We start from the raw sequence: 19,030 nt of genomic DNA, 5'->3' as shown, positions 1-19,030 counted from the left end.
TCATGTAGAAAATGTGCAACAGATGGCACTCAGATCCAGCAAATGTGCTAATAAATGTTACATTTTATGGAGATCTAAATACACAACGTTTCAGGGTATCCTACCCCTTTCTCAAGTGATCCTACACTGGTTTAACAAGAATCAGGTATATAAGGAGAAAAACTCCACCCATTAATTAAGTCAATAAGTGCACACCCTATTAGCGGCAATCATAATTCAAATACAATAATAATATTATAATAGTACAAATAGAAACAGTGAAATACCTGTCAGTGACAATCATAAAGAAAGCAGAATAGTGCTGCTTAAGAGTCCATTCATAATATATAAATCATCCATGTTGCTCCAAATGTGGCTGTAATAAAAAAATAGTGAGCAATGTTAAACTAAAATCTTAAATCCAAGTTACATACATCACAATCAATGCCAATGCCAATATCAATTCCCTCCCATTCTAGACCTGATTTTCATTTTTTTTTTTGCCCAGATAAGCTTTTCCAAAGGAGCATTTCAACATGTTAGAGGCCAATGGGCCTTAGTGAAAAAGGACCACCTTCTTTAACTTCTTATGCATAATTTTTATAACCCTACTACAGTTTGTATGTGGGGCTGTGCATGGGCCCCTATAGCCACATTGTTTCCATTCTAAATCAGCATGGTAAAGGGATTATTAGCAAACACCACCTTTTCACACCTTGATGCATATACAATTTCTATAGCTATATCAATAATACATCAGAAATGGTTTAGAGGGCCTTGTTGTTAGTAGGGTTGCCACCTTTTCCGGAAAAAAATACCAGGCCTTTCTATATATTTATCTTTTTTCCATATTAATAACATTGGGATCAGCCATAATTTTTACCAGCCAGGCCAGTAAAATACCGGCCAGGTGGCAACCCTAGTTGTTAGTGATTGTTAGTAGGAAGTCTAACCTTGCACAAATAGTTTGAGTTTTTATACAAGAGTTATGCACTTGTGCCCAAATATGAAAAATGTTTGTCTTATCCTTACATAGCTCAACGTCTGTGATTAGAGCAAATATTTTTGTCCTGCTCTCAATTAAAGGACCTACAGTGTAAAAAAAACTCTACAATGGAAAGTCAGCCAGATGTTGATCGGGCAGGTTTAAAAATCCTGTGGGATCAAGCTCTACATTTGTTCATTAATGCAATCCTCGACCCGACTGCTCGTATTCTCCTCGGAGGGCCCACGATCGGATCAGCCCAATTTCGCCCACCTCAAGGTGGGCATATCAGGGAGAGATCTGCTCGTTTGGCGACCACGCCAGCTTAAGACAAAGGCAGTTTGTACAAGACTGAAACTTCCTTCTGAATCATTAACTCTACCACAAAAGGAGGGGGAAACATAGCAAGAGGGAAAATTTTCTATATTTAACTCTTAATATTTGTTTTCTACAAAGGAAAAGTCAATGAATGCTTTGGGGCCATAAAGAATGAATATTGCAGATGTTTTATTACTCCAATGTCCATGTTTTGATTTTCCTCACCTGTCTGTCCCACCCAAAACAAGATAACTGCTGACATTTTCAGAGTCAAAGAGAGAGAGAGAGAGAGAGAGAGAGAGAGAGAGAGAGAGAGAGAAGCTGAGGTTATTGGGAGAGATATCAAATGATGGTTATTCATTCTCTGGAATGTAGCAGTACAAGTAATGATGATAGGAACTGACAGAGCTGCTTTCATGTTGCAATATCCCTAGCCACCAGCTGTGAGGCAGAAAGAAGGAGCCTTCTCTGGAATTCACAGCATTCACCCTGATTAATCCCCAGACGTCCTGCTGTGAGTGAATACGTTGAGCTAGGTACTCATGGCTTTCATGTAAAATATATTCTGATTTCTTTTAACCGCCTACAGCAATGGGATACAGCATGTCCCCATCACACAATTTTAAAATGATAGAATGAATTAGGAAACAGAGACATTCACCTGCTTAACCACTTCTTCTGTTTGGCATAGATGTCAATTTTTAACTATCATGCTGCATAATAGGGTTTATTGATACAGGCAAGTACAGTAGTTATCAGCATGCAGGCATACACTTAGAGGGTTATTTATTAAAACTAGAATTTTTCTGGTTGTGGTTTTAAAGGGGAAAATGCAAATTTTTTAATGGAAAATAACCCTTAAATTGTTCGAGATTTATTATACCCCGAAGCTGCTAAAAGTCCAAATCCAAAAAGACTGTTGAGGTCACTGTTGAAGTCAATGGCAGATGTCCCTTTTACAAGATGTCATGATTTGCGCTGGGTTTTGTACAATAATCAGTAAAATGCATGGTTTTCAGGCATCAAATCTGGAAAATTCATATGATTGATACGTTTTATTGAGTCTTTTCCCACACTGAATTTTTCAAGCTATTTTATTGATAAATAAGTTAAAATGGTGGATGGGAGTTTGGTCGAGTTTGTTTTAATAAAAGAATTATATAAATTTTAGTAAATAACCCCCTAAAAGTGCCAGGCTTAAAAACAAGAGCAACGATGTGCAATGTACAATGTAAATGTCTTTCCAGAGTCTTTCCATCTAAATATTTCTTAAACCAGCATCTTCCACACAACTAATATAACAAGGACAACCATGCTTAATGGAAAGTAGTTATAAAGATGGCTAATTATGGCTAAAACAGTTAGCTGAACAGTTGGTTATTGCTGGTCCAAATGTTTGGACATTTTTAATTGAAATCTCAGTATCTGACGAATTGCTCCGAATATAGCAACATACAAGTTTGAGTGCCAGCTGAGACACCCACTTATTCTACAGATTTTGGGGATACCATCAAATATCCTTCCAAGGTTCATGATTAACATTTTAGCATCAATCCAAGTCAGTACATTAATGAATAATGTTACTCATCAACGAGTTAACTGCCTTTCTAATGGTGAATAAATAAAAAACTACACTGAGTCTGCTGGGACATAATTAGCAAGATTCCGCCTTCAATGATCTCCTCTTTTCCACTTTAATGTAGCAAGTTAGTATCTGTCTTGAATATTACATGGATTTTAGGGAAAACAAACTAATCACTCAGGATGGTGTTAGAGAACTAAACAATCAGTTGCCCATTTTTAATAAGGGTAGTTGAGTTTAGTCTAGCAGGAACCAGTGTTGCAGCTGATGCTTTATCTTGGTAGCCCATAGAGTGCAAAGAGTTATGTTGTGTGTTTTGTACGAGACAAACTGCTCCATTAGAAATTACTGACTGAATTAAAAAGCAAGGGTTACTTGTGTGCGTTGTATCATAGAAAGCAATTGACATAACAATGGGTAATTTACAATGTCATCTCAGCCCTCTGTTGCAGTTTAGAAAGAATACTAAGTGAAAGATTATAAAGATGGTAAGTTAAGCAGTATCTGTAATATCACTTAGGAGCATAGATGCAGAATGCTATTAGAGCAACCACAATGTGCTGAGGGCACATTGAGGGTATGAAGTAGATCCAAAGATTTATGACCAGGTATAATGATGTCCAGTGCCTATAACAGATTTTTCCACTTGGGAAATGAAGAAATATATTGATAATATTGTACAGAGTACATTTGAATCTGAAATCATCACTAATATAATAGGGATTTCCTTATTACTAAGTACCCACATATTTCGGTCTTGTACTTACTTCCTAAAATTCATTAATGTCTTGACAACCCCCCAGGTAGACCCATTGTATCTGGAATGGGATCCATTATTCAACCCCTCTCTCAGTTTGTTGATGCCTTTTTTTTTTACAAGATATCGTAATGAATATACCAGAATGGTTGAAGGACACAACTGATTTCTTATGCAGGTTATCTGATTGGATCTTATGCAGTATAGACGTACAATCTTCACTATGAAATGCTCGCACTGCCAAAGTAACGCTAATGAAAAGTCGCCATCGTTCGGCACCCAGGGCGCAACCGCATATTAGTGAATTGGTATAGTGGTAGCAAATTTGCACTGGCGAAGTGGTGTGATGTGTGCGAAGCTGTCGCTGGCGACAATTCGTCTTTTAGTGAATCTGCCCCATAGTGTCCACTGTAAGCAAATAATTATCATTTTAATGCTTTCCTTTTTTCTCTGTAATACATTAACACATTGACTACAGACTGCCAAAAATACTACAATTGCTAATCATTGAATGCACAGCTGGTTTCATGTAATTGCTCTAAAATACATCAGCAGTCACTTATCCTGGAATCTTTAAGGCAGCAAGTGATAATAGGAATATGGTACCTAACAGCGCAGATGTGGTAAAATAGAAGGAGTAAATAAGTTGTGGAGGTTCTGTAAATAAATACATATTAATGGGCCAGTTAATCAAAAGTCAAGTTTTAGTATTTGATTCAAGAAAAAACGCAGACAAAAAATTGCTTGTGGTTGTTTATTGCTATTCATGATGCAGCACAGAGTAGACCCCGGGAAATGAAAAAGTGCTGTTTCCACAGAAGCAGATCTGCATTCATTTTTACCAAAGGCATGATATTAAACATTTAGTAAATTAACAGCATAGGATTAATGATTATATATTTACTGCCTCCTTTATCACCTTTATTGCAACTGTATTTTCTTATTAAGTGCCATCTCAAAAGAGGGAGAACCAACCAGGAATAATGCATTGATGTGCTTGTGTATGCAATATGCAACTGTGTTTTCATATTAAGTGCCAACTCAAAAGAGGGAGAACCAACCAGGATTAATGCATTGACGTGCTTGTGTATGCAATATGCAACTAGGATTGCTATCTGGCCGGTATTTTACCGGCCCGGCTGGTAAAAATGTTGCTTGGGGACAATGTTATTAATAGGGAAAAACCCTAAAAATATAGGATGGCCGGTATTTTTTTTTTACAGAAAAGATGGCAATCCTATCTGTATTTTCATATTAAATGCCATCTCAAAAGAGGGAGAACCAACCAGGAATAATCCATTGATGTGCTCATGTATGCAATCCTTACATCCTAAGATTGAAAGGCATATTAGTATATAGTCAAATAGAAGTAGACTGACCACCAGGATAGAAAGACTTCACATACATCAATCAGCTAATTTTTGTGGCATACACCAAAATGAAATGCTGCTGTGCTTGTGCTTGCTGCCACCTTGTGGGTTGTACAAGAAATTCAAATTCAGTATTCTTTCCATCACCTTTATATGTACTTTGTCAAAAAACATTTTAAAGTTATTTTAAACAAATATATGATATACCACAATATATATCACAGTATACAGTATATACTATGCAGCCAACAAATCACAGGCCAACACAACCAACAAATAATGTCTGTCCCACACACTCACACACAATTAAAAACTGCAGGTGGCTTATGCCCCTGAAGAAGCTGAGCAGTCAGCCAAACGCATAGGGTGACATAGGTGGACGGTGGTGAGAGTAGCTCCCACTCGCTCCACACGTAGATAGGCAGGTATTTGCACGTGTGGGAACTTTTGAAGAGAGGACTTTGGTATTTTTGGGCTAAACACCTTTTGGCTACATGCAATTTAATTTTGATATTAGGTTAATAGTGCCATACATTTGACTTTATATCCACCGGTCCACCTTGTGCAGTTTTTAATTGTGTGTGATTTTAAGGACAAGGTCCTGCACTGCCTTGCATTTAAAGAGCAGTGTGTCTAGGTGTTAATGGACTACATGTTTTAAAGTAACATGGATTAAAGGTTACATTTTAGCAACAACATATCAATTGCTATCTGAGCTGGTCTACTGGCAGCAACATGAGGAAGTGTATCTAATATACATTTCACTCTGGATTGTTGCAATTTCCTAATAGTAGCTTGTATGTAATTGTATGACCTGCAGATTTGCAACTGTATCGATAGACTTCTTTCCTTTGCTCTGAACACTGATATACATTTTAAGGGAACTAAAAGTAAACCAAAAGGGTGTGTTTGGGAGAGAAACATTATTAAAGCTTATATAATTAAGCTACTTTTGGCCATGGGGACAGCCATTCTAGGTAAATAGAGTAGACAGACTCGTGATTACAAAGTAGATAACATATATGCCATTTATATAATAATACAATGGTTTTAGTTTATACACAGGAAAATAAAAAAAGGGCCAAATCCATTTATGGCTTTCCCATATAAAACAGAACATTGGTTGAAAATAAATAATTTGTGTAGATGCTGGATAATAACACACGAACTTTAAATACAAAAAATAAACAAACCTCTTTTTAATGTTACTAGTCCTACCTTAGGAGCGAAAAACAACCGTGTTTTTTTTAATTTGCGCCAGAATTCAATTTGCCGCCATCTAGTGGGTATGAAGAAGAATTACAAGTATGAACTTTGAACTTTCTTGTGTCGAATCTGCGGGCTCTGATAGGCTGCCTGTGGGTTGCAAAACGAAAGTGTAGCTGGGAAAGACTTGCTGGGTATTCGCCCTTCACTTTAGCAGGGAGGAAAGATTATAGGACTTTGGTCTTGAGTTTATGCCCAAAGCGCAGAAGTTTTGGAGGGCTGATAAGATAGATGGCAGCATGGGCTCGGCAGAAACACTTGTTGCAGGCTACATATGTGAAATTCAGCAGTATGGCAGCTGCAGGTCAGAAGAGAGGTGCAAAGTGCTACCCTGTTATCAGTGGAGAGATCCCTCCTGTTTTCAGACATGTGTATGAAGCAAACACCAGAAACAGCCAGATCTGTGGGCAGAGGTGAGTAAAGGAACTCAGATTTTTAAAGGACAAATCTCCCCTGGTTATAGCTGGTGTTTATAATCCTTGTGAAAAGAATACACAGTAGTGCATGTAGTTATATACAGTCTATTCATTATTTGTATGCTGAATTTATGCATTTGGAGCAGCAATATTGCATTGGAGGGGTACTCTATAGCAAGATGGCTATACATCATTTATAATCAAGTATATCGATTGTGTGGGGGCAAAGGCAAGCAATAAGGCAACTTCTCAGAGACAAAAATAAATGCAGATAAGCCGTGTGTGATGTTTACAGACTATGACCTTATCCTTCATTGGATGGATAATGTATAAAGGCTGGAGTGAATGAAGGTGTAAGGCTGGAACTACATGATGCGTCTTCTTGAGATCCAAAGCGCCTAGAGGAAGTGTATGCAAGGAGACGGATTTGGCGAATATAAGGTAAGTAATAGAAATGTCGGACCTTGATGCTGCGTACACACGACACGACTGTCTGACAGTCGTGTCTGGTGCACGCAGCAACAAGGTCCGACATTTCTATTACTTACTTTGTATTCACTGCATGCGCTTCCTCTAAGCGTGTCGGATCTCAAGAAGACACATTGCTTATTAAGCACATGCACGTAATGTCAGAAGCGCATTATGCGCATGTTCTATATACAACTCGTTCCTGGTGCGAGTAGCGCTGGCAGGGGGGCATTTAAAAAAAACTACTGTTACCCCCAACCAGAGTGCAGGCTCTGTTAGCCCACACCTTTTGTTGGGGATAATGTTTTTTTGCCCAATAGATGCCCTTCAAGGGGAAGGGGGGCACATTGGACATAACTGTTCAGTGGGTTTGCAATTGATCCTCAGCATTCAGCTCAGATTCAAAAGCAACAGATATGACCCATGTGACACCCCCCTCACACAGCCTATCTATTTACTCAGTTTTTGTTTTTATACTGAATAATTCTTTAAAGGGGGTTATGCATATTAGGGTTAACGTTTAGTATGATATAGAGAGTGATATTCTGAGATTGGTTTTCATTTTTTATTAGTTGTAGTTTTTAAGTTATTTATCTTTTTATTCAACAGCTCTCCAGTTTGAAATTTTAGCAATCTGGTTGCTAGGGTCCAAGTTACCCTAGCAACCATGCATTAAGTTGAATAAGAGACTGGAATATGAATAGGAGAGAGCTTGAATAGAAAGACAAGTAATAAAAAGTAGCAATAACAATACATTTGTAGCTTTACAGAGTATTTATTTTTTTAGGTGGGGCTAGTGACCCCCATTTGAAAGCTGCAAGGAGTCAGCAGAAAAAGGCAAATGATTAAAAAACTATAAAAAATAAATAATGAAGACCAATTGAAAAGTAGGTAAGAATTGGCAATTCTATAACATACTGAACGTTAACTTAAAGTTGAACCACCCCTTTAAAGTAAATAATGAAGACCAACTAAAAAGCTGCACAGATGTCATTTTGTTATAACAGCTACTGGAAAGATGAAATTCCCCTTTACATTAAAGTTTCAGAATATAATGGGGTTTGCCTTCTACACTATTCAATTAAATATTATATATATATATACACACACACACACACACGCGGGCATCCTGCCACCTGAGGCAACTTGCAGCAGCTACTCCCCCCCTCCTTTCCCTCCAAGCTCATATTTTTGAATCCGGAGGGGTTCCCGGGAGGTCCGGGGCATCCAGGGTGCTAGTAGAAAAGCACCGTTTCACTCTCTGTGCTAGGCGAGCCGAATTCCAGGTTTGAAAAACTGAAATTTGGCTCTTAAAGTTACCAGGAGCTCGCCTCATTGTCACAACACCCCTGTATAAATGTGTGTGTGTGTGTGTAAAATCTGTTTACAGGTTATTTGGGACATGTTATCCAGAATGATTGGGACCTGGGGTCTTTCAGATAAGGGGTCTTTCTGTAATTTGGATCTCCATGCCTGAACTCTACTAAAAAGTAATTAAAATATTACTTAAAGCCAACAGGATTGTTTTGCCAACAATAAGGATTATATCTTAGTTTGGATCAAGTACAATGTACAGTATCATCGGATTAAAGTGGAGTCTATGGGAGATGGCCTTCATTTATTTCACAGCTTTCTAGATAACAGGTTTGTGGATCATAGATCCCATAACTGTATTAATATTTAATTGTAATATGCATAATATAATATATTTCAGTGTCTCTTTGAGTTTGCTGTACAATGAATTGTTACATTGTAATACATGTGTCGGCTTTTTTTCCCTCCAGGTATGTAGAATTATTAGAGCAAATTAAACTAGGAGGAGGAGAGAATGCAATAATGAGACATACACAGAGGAATAAAAAACTGCTTGTGCGTGAGAGACTGAGAATGCTTCTGGATAATGAATCATTCTTAGAGCTATCCCCAATGGCTGGCCTTGGTCTAACTTATGGAGATGTTCCTTCTGCGGGGTGTCTCACTGGTGAGTGCTCAAGCTTGTTTAACCATGGACTATGTTAGAGAACATCATGTTTATCATAAATTTGGTCTTTCTTTTATATGTAATGTGATTTTTTCTTTCAGTTTCCCAATTGTCTCTTGTGCTGTGCATGCATACTTCTTGCCCAGTATCCCTTTTGGTGGCACCAGACTGCTGCATGTGAGCTATTGTAAAATATCTGACTTCACTCTGCACATGCACCAGTCCTGAACCATTGCATGGTACAATTGGGAAATTGATCAGGGATGGCTCCCATATAGATGGTACCCTGGGCTGCTGTGTTTTTCAGAAAAGTGGAGCACCAGCCTGGGGTCCAAGGTTAGCAATTATAACTTTAAATGCAATAGTGAAAGAAAGCACAAGACAAGGACAAGGCAAAGAATAAGACACTATCAAAGTCATGGTAACAAAAGCGGAGTAAAGAAGATAGGAAAGAGCAAAGAGGTGTAGGGGGTATTAAAAATAAAATGGTGATCAGAACGGGGCAGTGGATAGAGATTAGGAGAGATTGGGAAAAGCATCATAGGGAGCGCTCCTGGGGGGAGTAGAACAAGAAATGAACATGCAAAACCGTAGCCTTGCAAATAAAAAGAGATGTGCAAACTACTTTGTAACGGTAGTGTTCTGCAGTTAGTGAACAGCAATTTTGTATTTTCAGGTGTTGGGAAAATTTGTGGAGTGTGGTGTGTGTTTATAGCTAATGATGCCACAGTTAAGGGTGGCACAGCTTATCCAATTTCTGTAAAGAAACAGCTGAGGGCGCAGGAAATCGCTATACAGAACAGACTTCCTACTGTTTATTTGGTGGACAGTGGTGGTGCTTTTCTACCGCTCCAGGTAAGGTCACTGTGAAAGAGCTCTGTGTCTTCAATATTCAGTAGGGTTCTTGTAATACTATAGCATTAAATTGATCTATTGAATTAACAGGCAGAGCTGTTTCCTGACAAGCAACATGGCGGAAGGACTTTCTATAATGAAGCTATAATGTCAGCTATGAGAATCCCCCAGGTATTGCAAGTCATTTTTGTCATTACCTCATACGGATAATGACTCTTTGTACTGATGCTTTCTGTATATTTAAATGAAAAGTTTTTTTAAATAGCCCTTTTTTGCAGTTGGCTAAACACATTAGCAATGTAGTTACCCTTTATTGTATGTATGTATATTTTTTTTTTTACTTTTATCATGATTTATTGCCAACAGTGGCCCCCAATTTTCCAACACTAGGCACATTTTCTAAGGGTCGAAGTGTATTCAAAGTGAATTTTCGAATTCAAAAACTTTGAATTTCGAAGTAATTTTTGGGTACTTCGACCATGGAATAGGCCAAATTCTACTTTGATTCGAATTGGGTACACTTTGAATATTTGACCATTCCAAAATTGAAGTACTGTCTCTTTAAAAAAACTTTGACTTCGCCACCTTAAACCTGCCGAATTACTATGTTAGCCTATGGGGACCTTCTAGAACCTATAGCCAACATTTGGCTACGTTTTTAGAAGTCAAAGTTTTTTTTTTGAAAAATCGTTCGATTGATCGATTAAATCGTTCGTATGGAAGTATTTACTAGATCGAACAAACGATTTTACTTCGATCGCATATGGCCATATTCGATCAAAAAAACGTTGACTTTGAATATCGTACTACTGCAATTCGATTGTCGAATTTCGAAGTTTTTTCACTTCGAAATTCGATCCTTAGTAAATCTTAGAGAAACTTTCACCTGTAAATAAACTGTATTTTCTATGTGGATCAGGTGGCTGTGGTGTGTGGCTCTTGTACAGCTGGAGGTGCATATATTCCAACTATGGCAGAAGAAACTGTAATAGTTGACAAGATTGGAACTATATTTTTGGCTGGCCCACCGTTGGTTAAAGCTGCAACTGGAGAAGACGTCTCTGCTGAGAATCTGGGAGGAGCAAAGCTACATTCTAGGTTATATAACTATCAGTCTATATATGTAACTTTCCTTTAGGTGCTCTGTGCAAGAATCTTGCATTCTTTTTGCTTTTAAATGGCAGCTAACCCTCTGTCACATTTTTTTCATTTTAGCCCTGTTGTACAGGACACACTGTTAATTTTACATCTCTCTAATGAAAATATTAAAAGATAAATATATAATAATGTATCTTAACTAGAAGGTGCTTCTGAAAAAGCTTTTAAACAAGGTTTAAAGCTTTTAAACATGTATTACTCTCGGCATGTATAGTCAAAACCTGCTTTATCTTTTCCCATCTCTCTACTATATTACGTACTATGTCTAATGTTGTTGGGTTTTTAAGAAACCATGTAATAGAATACAAGCCTAGACTCAGCAGGAGCACCCCCCCTAGGTGTATTCCTATATAAAAAAACAATTTAGCAAGACAATAATTACGGCACAGTTGCCTTTTAAGATTCTTATGATGTTAATGCAAATTGAATGTATTACTCCATACACACCATGCGGAATTATCTTTTTTTTATAGTGTCAGTGGGTGTGTCGATCATTTTGGATCAACAGAAGCAGAGGCCTACACTTGTGCTCGAAATATTATTTCATCCCTAAATTTTGATCCAGTTGCTGAGGATTCATCAGACTACGAGAACCCTTTATATGATACAAATGAATTTACAGGACTAGCCCCTCGGGATTACAGAAGCACTCTCAACATTAAACTGGTAAAAGGTTACAGTTTGATCATTTTTACTGTTCTGAATACCATGCTGTGTATGTTCGACTTGGGCCTTTGAGTACACACAAATACTGAAAACTAATTAAACACTATTCTTGGTGAAGTAGTATAAAGGTTACAAATAAGAGGTTTCTGAAAAATACAGAAAGATGCATCTTATGCACAATTGGTTGTGGGTGAGAGAAAGGCATAGGAAAACCAAGGCTTTGCTTTCCTAAGAGTTTGGCTACTTATTCACCATAAATGTTAATTAGTTAATGCCCATAGTTGGGAGAATCTCTTGAGAAACATTGCTGGGAAATAATTCTGCTAAACTTTGCTTGGTTATGTGGCTTTATGCATCTGCATAAGAAAAAGTACTGCGACAGCTAAAGTTAATCCTGCTGCTCATTATTGCCTTGGCTTAGTGCAATATAATTTTACATGGCTTAGCTCTGTGTACCAGTAGTGGAACTATTATGTAGCACAAATACAGGCATTCATTCTTGGCATTCCAGTGAGTTTCACACACTGTGGCATAATAGAGCAATGCTTATGAACATTCAGATAGGCTTAAGCCGTGCCAGTCTGCCACATGTCTAGATTTGCATGTAGGGAAGTGTCAACATATGGAATGTTATATTTTTAAAAGTATCTTTTCATTTTATAAATAGTGATTCATGTTCAAATGCATTCAAAACAGTATCTTTTGGTTTATTCGTCAGCTTGGGTAGTTATAGTGAATTTCCATGATGCGATCTGCCTCAAAATGAACTTTTAGTGTGGTGTAAAAAGTAGTATTCTGAGACATTTAAAATTAGCCTTCATTTTCTATTTATTGTGGTTTTTAACTTTGTTATACGTGTTTTGTTTCCAGTCCAGTCGCAAGGCTGCTGTATTCTAACCAGGCAGCAGTATGGAAATTTGATTGGAAGATGAATAGTTAGCCTTGAAAAGCCTACACCTCCATCATGCTGTTCACTGGTTATATTTTTGCAGATCCTTGGCCGACTTCTGGATGGCAGTAGGTTTCTGGAATTTAAAGCTGATTATGGGACAACTTTGGTTGCAGGCTTTGCATCTGTTGAAGGGTAGGTTGACAATATAACATTTTTACCGGACCAAAAGGAACATGCCCCACACAAAAAAAACATTCATTATGTAATTGTACAAACCCATTTCCAAAAAAGTTGAGACACTGGGTAAAATGGAAAAATAAGAGAATGGTATGATGTGCAAATTGTTTAATTTAATTGAAAATAGTATAATGACAACATTTCAAATGATGAAACTGAGATATTGTTTTATGAAAAGATATTTGCTCATTTTGATTTTGATGCCAGCAACATGTTTAAAAAAAATTGGGACAGGGGCATCATCTCTACTATTAACAACACTCTTAGGAGCAGATTTATTAAGGGTCAAATAGTAAATTCAATTTAGAATTTTCAATTTTTTTTGGTGTCAAAATTCACACATTTGAATTTAAATTCCCCAATTTGAATGTAAAGTGAAATGTGAGATGTATCACAACTCGACCATGAAAACAGTGCTAATTCGAATATTCTCCACCTTAAACCTGCCAACTTCATTTACAATTCAATCACAGAGGTCCCTTGAACCATTTGAATATGTTAATTGCCTTCCTGACATTCAAGTTTTTTTCAGAGGGAAATCTTGATTCGATTTTCGGGTCTGGACTATTTGATTAAATATTAGACATTCAAATTTTTTCTTAAAGGGATACGGTCATTCATTTCTCAAAAGAGCAAACAGATTTTTTTATATTCAATTTTGAAATCTGACATGGGGCTAGACATATTGTCAATTTCCCAGCTGCCACAAGTCATGTGACTTGTGCTCTGATAAACTTCAATCACTCTTTACTGCTGTACTGCAAGTTGGAGTGATATCACCCCTCTCCCTTTCCCCCCCCAGCAGCCAAACAAAAGAACAATGGGAAGGTAACCAGATAGCAGCTCCCTAACACAAGATAACAGCTGCCTGGTAGATTTTAGAACAAGACTCAATAGTAAAAACCCATGTCTCACTGAGACACATTCAGTTACATTGAGAAGGAAAAACAGCAGCCTGCCAGAAAGCATTTCTCTCCTAAAGTGCAGGCACAAGTCACATGACCAGGGGCAGCTGGGAAATTGACAAAATGTCTAGCCCCATGTCAGATTTCAAAATTGAATATAAAAAAATCTGTTTGCTCTTTTGAGAAATGGATTTCAGTGCAGAATTCTGCTGGAGTAGCACTATTAACTGATGCGTTTTGAAAAAACATGTTTTCCGATGACAGGATCCCTTTAAATAACCTCCCATTCAAGTTGTGAGTATATTCGAATTTTTTACAGTAAAAAATAAATTCACACAAATTCAAAATTCGACCTTTGATAAATCTGCCCACAAGCGTTTGGCAACTGACAAGACCAATTGCTGTAGTTTTGAAAGAGAAATGCTGTCCCATTTTTGCCTGATATAGAATTTCAGTGGCATGTTCTTGGGTGACAGGTCCGGACACAGTCTAACACCCTGACTCTTTTACTATAGAGAAATGCATGTAATACTTGCAATGCCTTCTCTGAAGAGAAGGTTTTCTCTCATTTGACAACATTGTTGTTCTCCTGTCAGTGTAAAATGCATTCCCCGATTGCATTTTCCCAGATTCTACAGCAATTTTTCTGGTTCCCTGTAAATGTAAAATGGGGATTCTACTACATTATACAGGTATGGGATATGTTATCTGGAAACCCATTATCCAGAAAGCTCAGAATTACGGAAAGACTGTCTCCCGTGGACTCTTATGTATATATTTAAAAATTATTTCTGTTTTCTCTGTAATAATAATACCGTACCTTGTGCTTGATCCAAACTGAGATATAATTAATCCTCACTAGAAGCAAAGCCAGCGTATTGAATTTATTTAATGTTTACACAATTTCCCAGAAGACTTAAGATATGAAGATCTGAATTATGGAAAGATCTGTTATCTGGTAAACCCCAGGTCCCGAGCATTCTGGATAAGGTCCCATACCTGTACTATTCAATAATATCCTAATAAATTGCATATACCTCCAAAACAATCAAAGTGCATTGAGTTAACTGAAACCCCACAGACATTATATCCACATTACTCAAATTAAAGTACATAGAATTGTCTTAAAGGACCAGTAACATCAAAAATTTTTACACAAAAATTCGTTAGAATACAACGAAATAAAACACCAAGACAAATTAAAATTTCAAATAGAAAAGCCTTTATTAAGAAATAACTTACAGAAACTCCACTTCCTGTCCTCTACAGAAAAGGCAACACGGCGACCATCCATCCTGCTGGGCTCGATTTCTCCTTCCTGGATATTCACTGACAGCGTGTAGATCTCCTCTTCTTCGTCCCTCTCCCAGGATCAGCAGTAGGCGATGTTCGGCGGTCTCCCCCTCCGTGTCCCCACTGTAAGATAGCAGGAAACATCCCATGGTTGCCCCATCCCCAGGCCCCTTTGTTAGGGCCCCACTGCAGGCAGCCTAGTAGGTAGCGGAGGGAGGGAGGGACGGCTCTGCTGGGGGCGGGGTGAATAGGTCCCTGTGATTGACAACTGGCCAGCATCGGTCAAATTATAGGGGCATTCTAACTTTCCAAACAAAGTTATGGAGCAGAAGGGGAGACGGAAAAGGCTGCAGAGATCTATGAATATGTTTCAGAGTGCGCAGTCACTTGCGCTATAACGCAAATGCATTACGTGCGGGGAGCGTGACTGTCTGGGGGTTGGCACACGGGACCCACGGCAGGACGTTACACAAGCGAAGATATGAGAGGGATTGTGCAGCCAAGTGTTTCTGCGCATCTGATCTCCCCTTGCCAAACAAGAACTGAAGCGATTGATGATTGAAAGGCAGCAGTGCTGGTGACGGTACTAGAATAAGAGGTTGCTGAAAGCTTCTTCCCCACACTGAGGGAGGGGGAGACCGCCGAACATCGCCTACTGCTGATCCTGGGAGAGGGATGAAGAAGAGGAGATCTACACGCTGTCAGTGAATATCCAGGAAGGAGAAATCGAGCCCAGCAGGATGGATGGTCGCCGTGTCGCCTTTTCTGTTGAGGACAGGAAGTGGAGTTTCTGTAAGTTATTTCTTAATAAAGGCTTTTCCAATTGAAAATTTTAATTTGTCTTGGTGTTTTATTTCGTTGTATTCTAACGAATTTTTGTGTAAAAATTTTTGATGTTACTGGTCCTTTAAGAGCAAGAATTAAAATATAAAAATACCTGATTTGCTTATATTAAAAAACAGATCAGACCCCTATAAATTACAATAAATGAAAAATCAATAATATTAATTCCATACTGATGCATAAAAATGGTTTAAGTCCTCAAATGTTCCCTTAATCTTACTCATAGGGCTCACCTGTTTTAGCTGCAACACAGTGTAACTTATTCCTCTAGAGCAGATTGGGATTCAAAACAGGCCCTGGCATTTCAAATTCACATAAGTCCAAACACCTTCCCACTAGCCCACTAAATAGGGGCACGTTAACACAGCCCATTTGGCAAATGCCAGAATCCACAGATTGTCAGTCTGGGCCTGCAGCTCGACACCAGAGCAAGCTATAACAAATACTGTATGTTCGTGCCACAAGTGTTTACTGTCTCATTATACAGTAGCATCATTTTGCTTGGGCAGGAAAGCAATACAAGGAAGCAATACATTAAATATTAGTAGAATAGTTTTACAGAAACCTGAAAACGATTGTAGAATGTGATTTTTATATTTTCCCAGGAACTTGGTTGGTGTTGTGGCCAATAATGGAGAGTTAACACATGATGCCTCACTGAAAGGAAGCCATTTTGTGCAGTTATGTAACCAGCGTGGAATTCCTCTTCTTTTTCTTCAAAATACAGCATCTCAAGAATCTGTGCCAACAAATGTTGTAAAGGTACAGCATCATACAGTATCTGTATACTTGCTAGAAAGGCTCTTCAGGGCACTTGATTGGTGATTAGTAAGGAAACCACATTAATTTAATCTCTCTGTTGAGATGTAGTTACTTTCCCTTTCACTAAATTAGTTGCTTAGTTATGTTTAACAACAGAATGACCAAACCAAAATATAATATCAAGCATTGTGACCAAACATGGTTCATAATATAGCATAGTAAACTGCTTACTGTGTGCATTTATTTCAGGCAGAAGAGCAAACCAACCGACTGAAAGCACAAGCTGCTATGATTGCTGCTGTTGCTTGTGCCTCTGTCCCTAAGATTACCCTTGTTATCGGTGGCTGTCATGGGGGAGAAAGCTTTGCCATGGTATGGATCATGCTATTTCCACAGGCCTCCGTGATATTGCTTTATGTGTGGAGTTTGCTGCAACCAAATATTTAAGCCTAATCGTTATAATTCTATAATGTGCAAATGTAAAATGAAGAGGTTGGGCAAAGTATGTAAAGCAATAATCTCTTGTGCATAATATTACTATGTTATTATTTTTATTAGATTTTGGAGAATAAAGCTTTTTATAGAATAAAATAGAATACATAATCTTCCAATGCGTTTATTTTATCAACTAAAGAGAGCTTTATTTACACATGCAAAGAATGTTATTCACTGACATTTTATTCTTTTTTTCTGTTGCTGTAGTGTGGCAGATCATTTGATCCAAATTTTTTGTTTCTTTGGCCTAACGCAAGGGTCTCTCTGGTGGATCCTCACCGTGCCTCAGAATACCCCCAGTGGAGGGAGCAATACCATGCACGTGATGCAGAAGAAAAGACCAGACTGGAGAAGTAAGAAGATTATTGTGCTGGGTTATGCTATTCTGTAATAAATAGCATTGTATGACCGCACAAAGTGATTTATTGTTAGAATTTGCTAATTTCTAATCTACTTTATCCACTCAGTGCTGATTACCTGGCATGGCTGTAAGCTGCTGCTGAGTTTAAGGAGGCAATGAATGAGCAGCAAACTGGTCAACCCTTTATGGTTGTCTTAAAGTGGACCCGTCACCCATGCATGAAAATCTGTATAATAAAAGCCCTTTTTAAATTAAACATGAAATCCAATTTCTTTTTTTTAATAAAGCATTCATAGCTGTTGTAAACTCATTTAAAAATATCAGCTGTCAATCAAATATTGCCTACCCCGCCTCTATGCCTAGGCATAGAGGTGGGGCAAGCAATTACTTTCACTTTCCATTCAGCACTTCCTAGATGTCACCGCTCTCCCCACATTCCCCCAGCTCTCTTAACGATTTAATTGTGTAACCAGTGCATGTTGATGGGCATTGGGTCCCTGTCCCCTGGTGCACAAACAAGATTCTGAGATTATGTAAGGATTGCCTTAATAAAAGTGTCCACAAAATGGCTCCTTCCTGGTTGCTATAATTTTGAATTCCCAGACTGATGGAAACAATATTCAAATAATTTACACAGTGTAATTAAAGTTCATTTTGCTTGACTAACATGATAAAATAGGATATGGAATAATTTTGTTTGGGTGACGGGTCCACTTTAACAAGCTCCCACGCTATAACCTAATACTTACTCCAACATAGGCAAATTGTGGGCATTCTTAATACTACATTATGTGTATTATTATTTTAGGAATGCTTATTTATATAAAATTATGCTTTGTAAATAGGGGGTCTTGTCCTTCTGTATTCAGGTTGAAGAAAGAGAGCACAGCGTTCTACTCAACAGCAAGACTGTGGGATGATGGCATAATATTACCTCAAGATTCAAGAAATGTAAGTGTTGTTTGCTAGGGATTTTTTCCTATAAATAAAATCAACAAGATTGTTTTGCCTTCAATAAGGATTAATTATATCTTAGGCTACAAAGTATTGTTTTTACTGTTTTAAAATTGAGTCTGTGGGAGATGCCCCCATAATTCAAAGCTTTCTGGTTAACAGGTGCCCAGATAATGGCTCCCATTCCGTTACTAATAATAGTAATATATCACTGCATGGCACGTCAATTCACCCAATTTGAAGCACATTTTTCAAATAAGAGAAAAGTGATGAAAAGTAATTACTCTAATGTAAATATCTTATCTGTTTTTTTTTTTTTGCCTAGGTAATTGGCAAGTGTCTAAGAATCATCAAACAGCAAAAATATAAGGATTTCACTTATCAAACCTCCCCTGTATTCAGAATGTAAATTTTATGTTTTTGATAAGCTATTTTTAAATATGTAAATATATTAACAATAAAGATTATTAATATTGTGTTTCGGGTT

At 37.7% G+C, this 19,030-nt stretch overlaps 1 protein-coding gene across 4 annotated transcripts; it reads left to right on the top strand.

Annotated features, from left to right (window-relative positions):
- Window positions 1–6,352: 6,352 nt before the first annotated feature.
- On the top strand, window positions 6,353–19,021 carry LOC108714206 (methylcrotonoyl-CoA carboxylase beta chain, mitochondrial). Of its 4 annotated transcripts, none has more exons than XR_005967000.1 (12): window positions 6,353–6,670; window positions 8,926–9,122; window positions 9,799–9,977; window positions 10,068–10,148; window positions 10,897–11,075; window positions 11,609–11,801; window positions 12,794–12,885; window positions 16,577–16,733; window positions 16,983–17,105; window positions 17,486–17,581; window positions 18,459–18,540; window positions 18,869–18,928. XR_005967000.1 is itself a non-coding variant. In XM_018258201.2 (12 exons), exons 1-12 carry the CDS (start codon window positions 6,489–6,491, stop codon window positions 18,950–18,952), a joined length of 1,695 nt encoding a protein of 564 aa, XP_018113690.1. In that variant the 5' UTR covers window positions 6,353–6,488; the 3' UTR covers window positions 18,953–19,021. The 4 variants fall into 4 exon arrangements, 3 of the variants coding, with proteins under 3 accessions (XP_018113690.1, XP_041446293.1, XP_041446294.1); XM_018258201.2 differs by having other exon boundaries at window positions 17,436–17,581; window positions 18,869–19,021; XM_041590359.1 differs by having other exon boundaries at window positions 17,436–17,581; window positions 18,435–18,540; window positions 18,869–19,021.
- Window positions 19,022–19,030: the final 9 nt, after the last annotated feature.

The sequence above is a fragment of the Xenopus laevis genome, chromosome 4L, assembly GCF_017654675.1.
Source record: "Xenopus laevis strain J_2021 chromosome 4L, Xenopus_laevis_v10.1, whole genome shotgun sequence".
NCBI lineage: Eukaryota > Metazoa > Chordata > Amphibia > Anura > Pipidae > Xenopus > Xenopus laevis.
The sequence above is the reverse complement of the archived record's forward strand: the minus strand, read 5'-3'. Positions and strand labels throughout refer to the sequence as shown.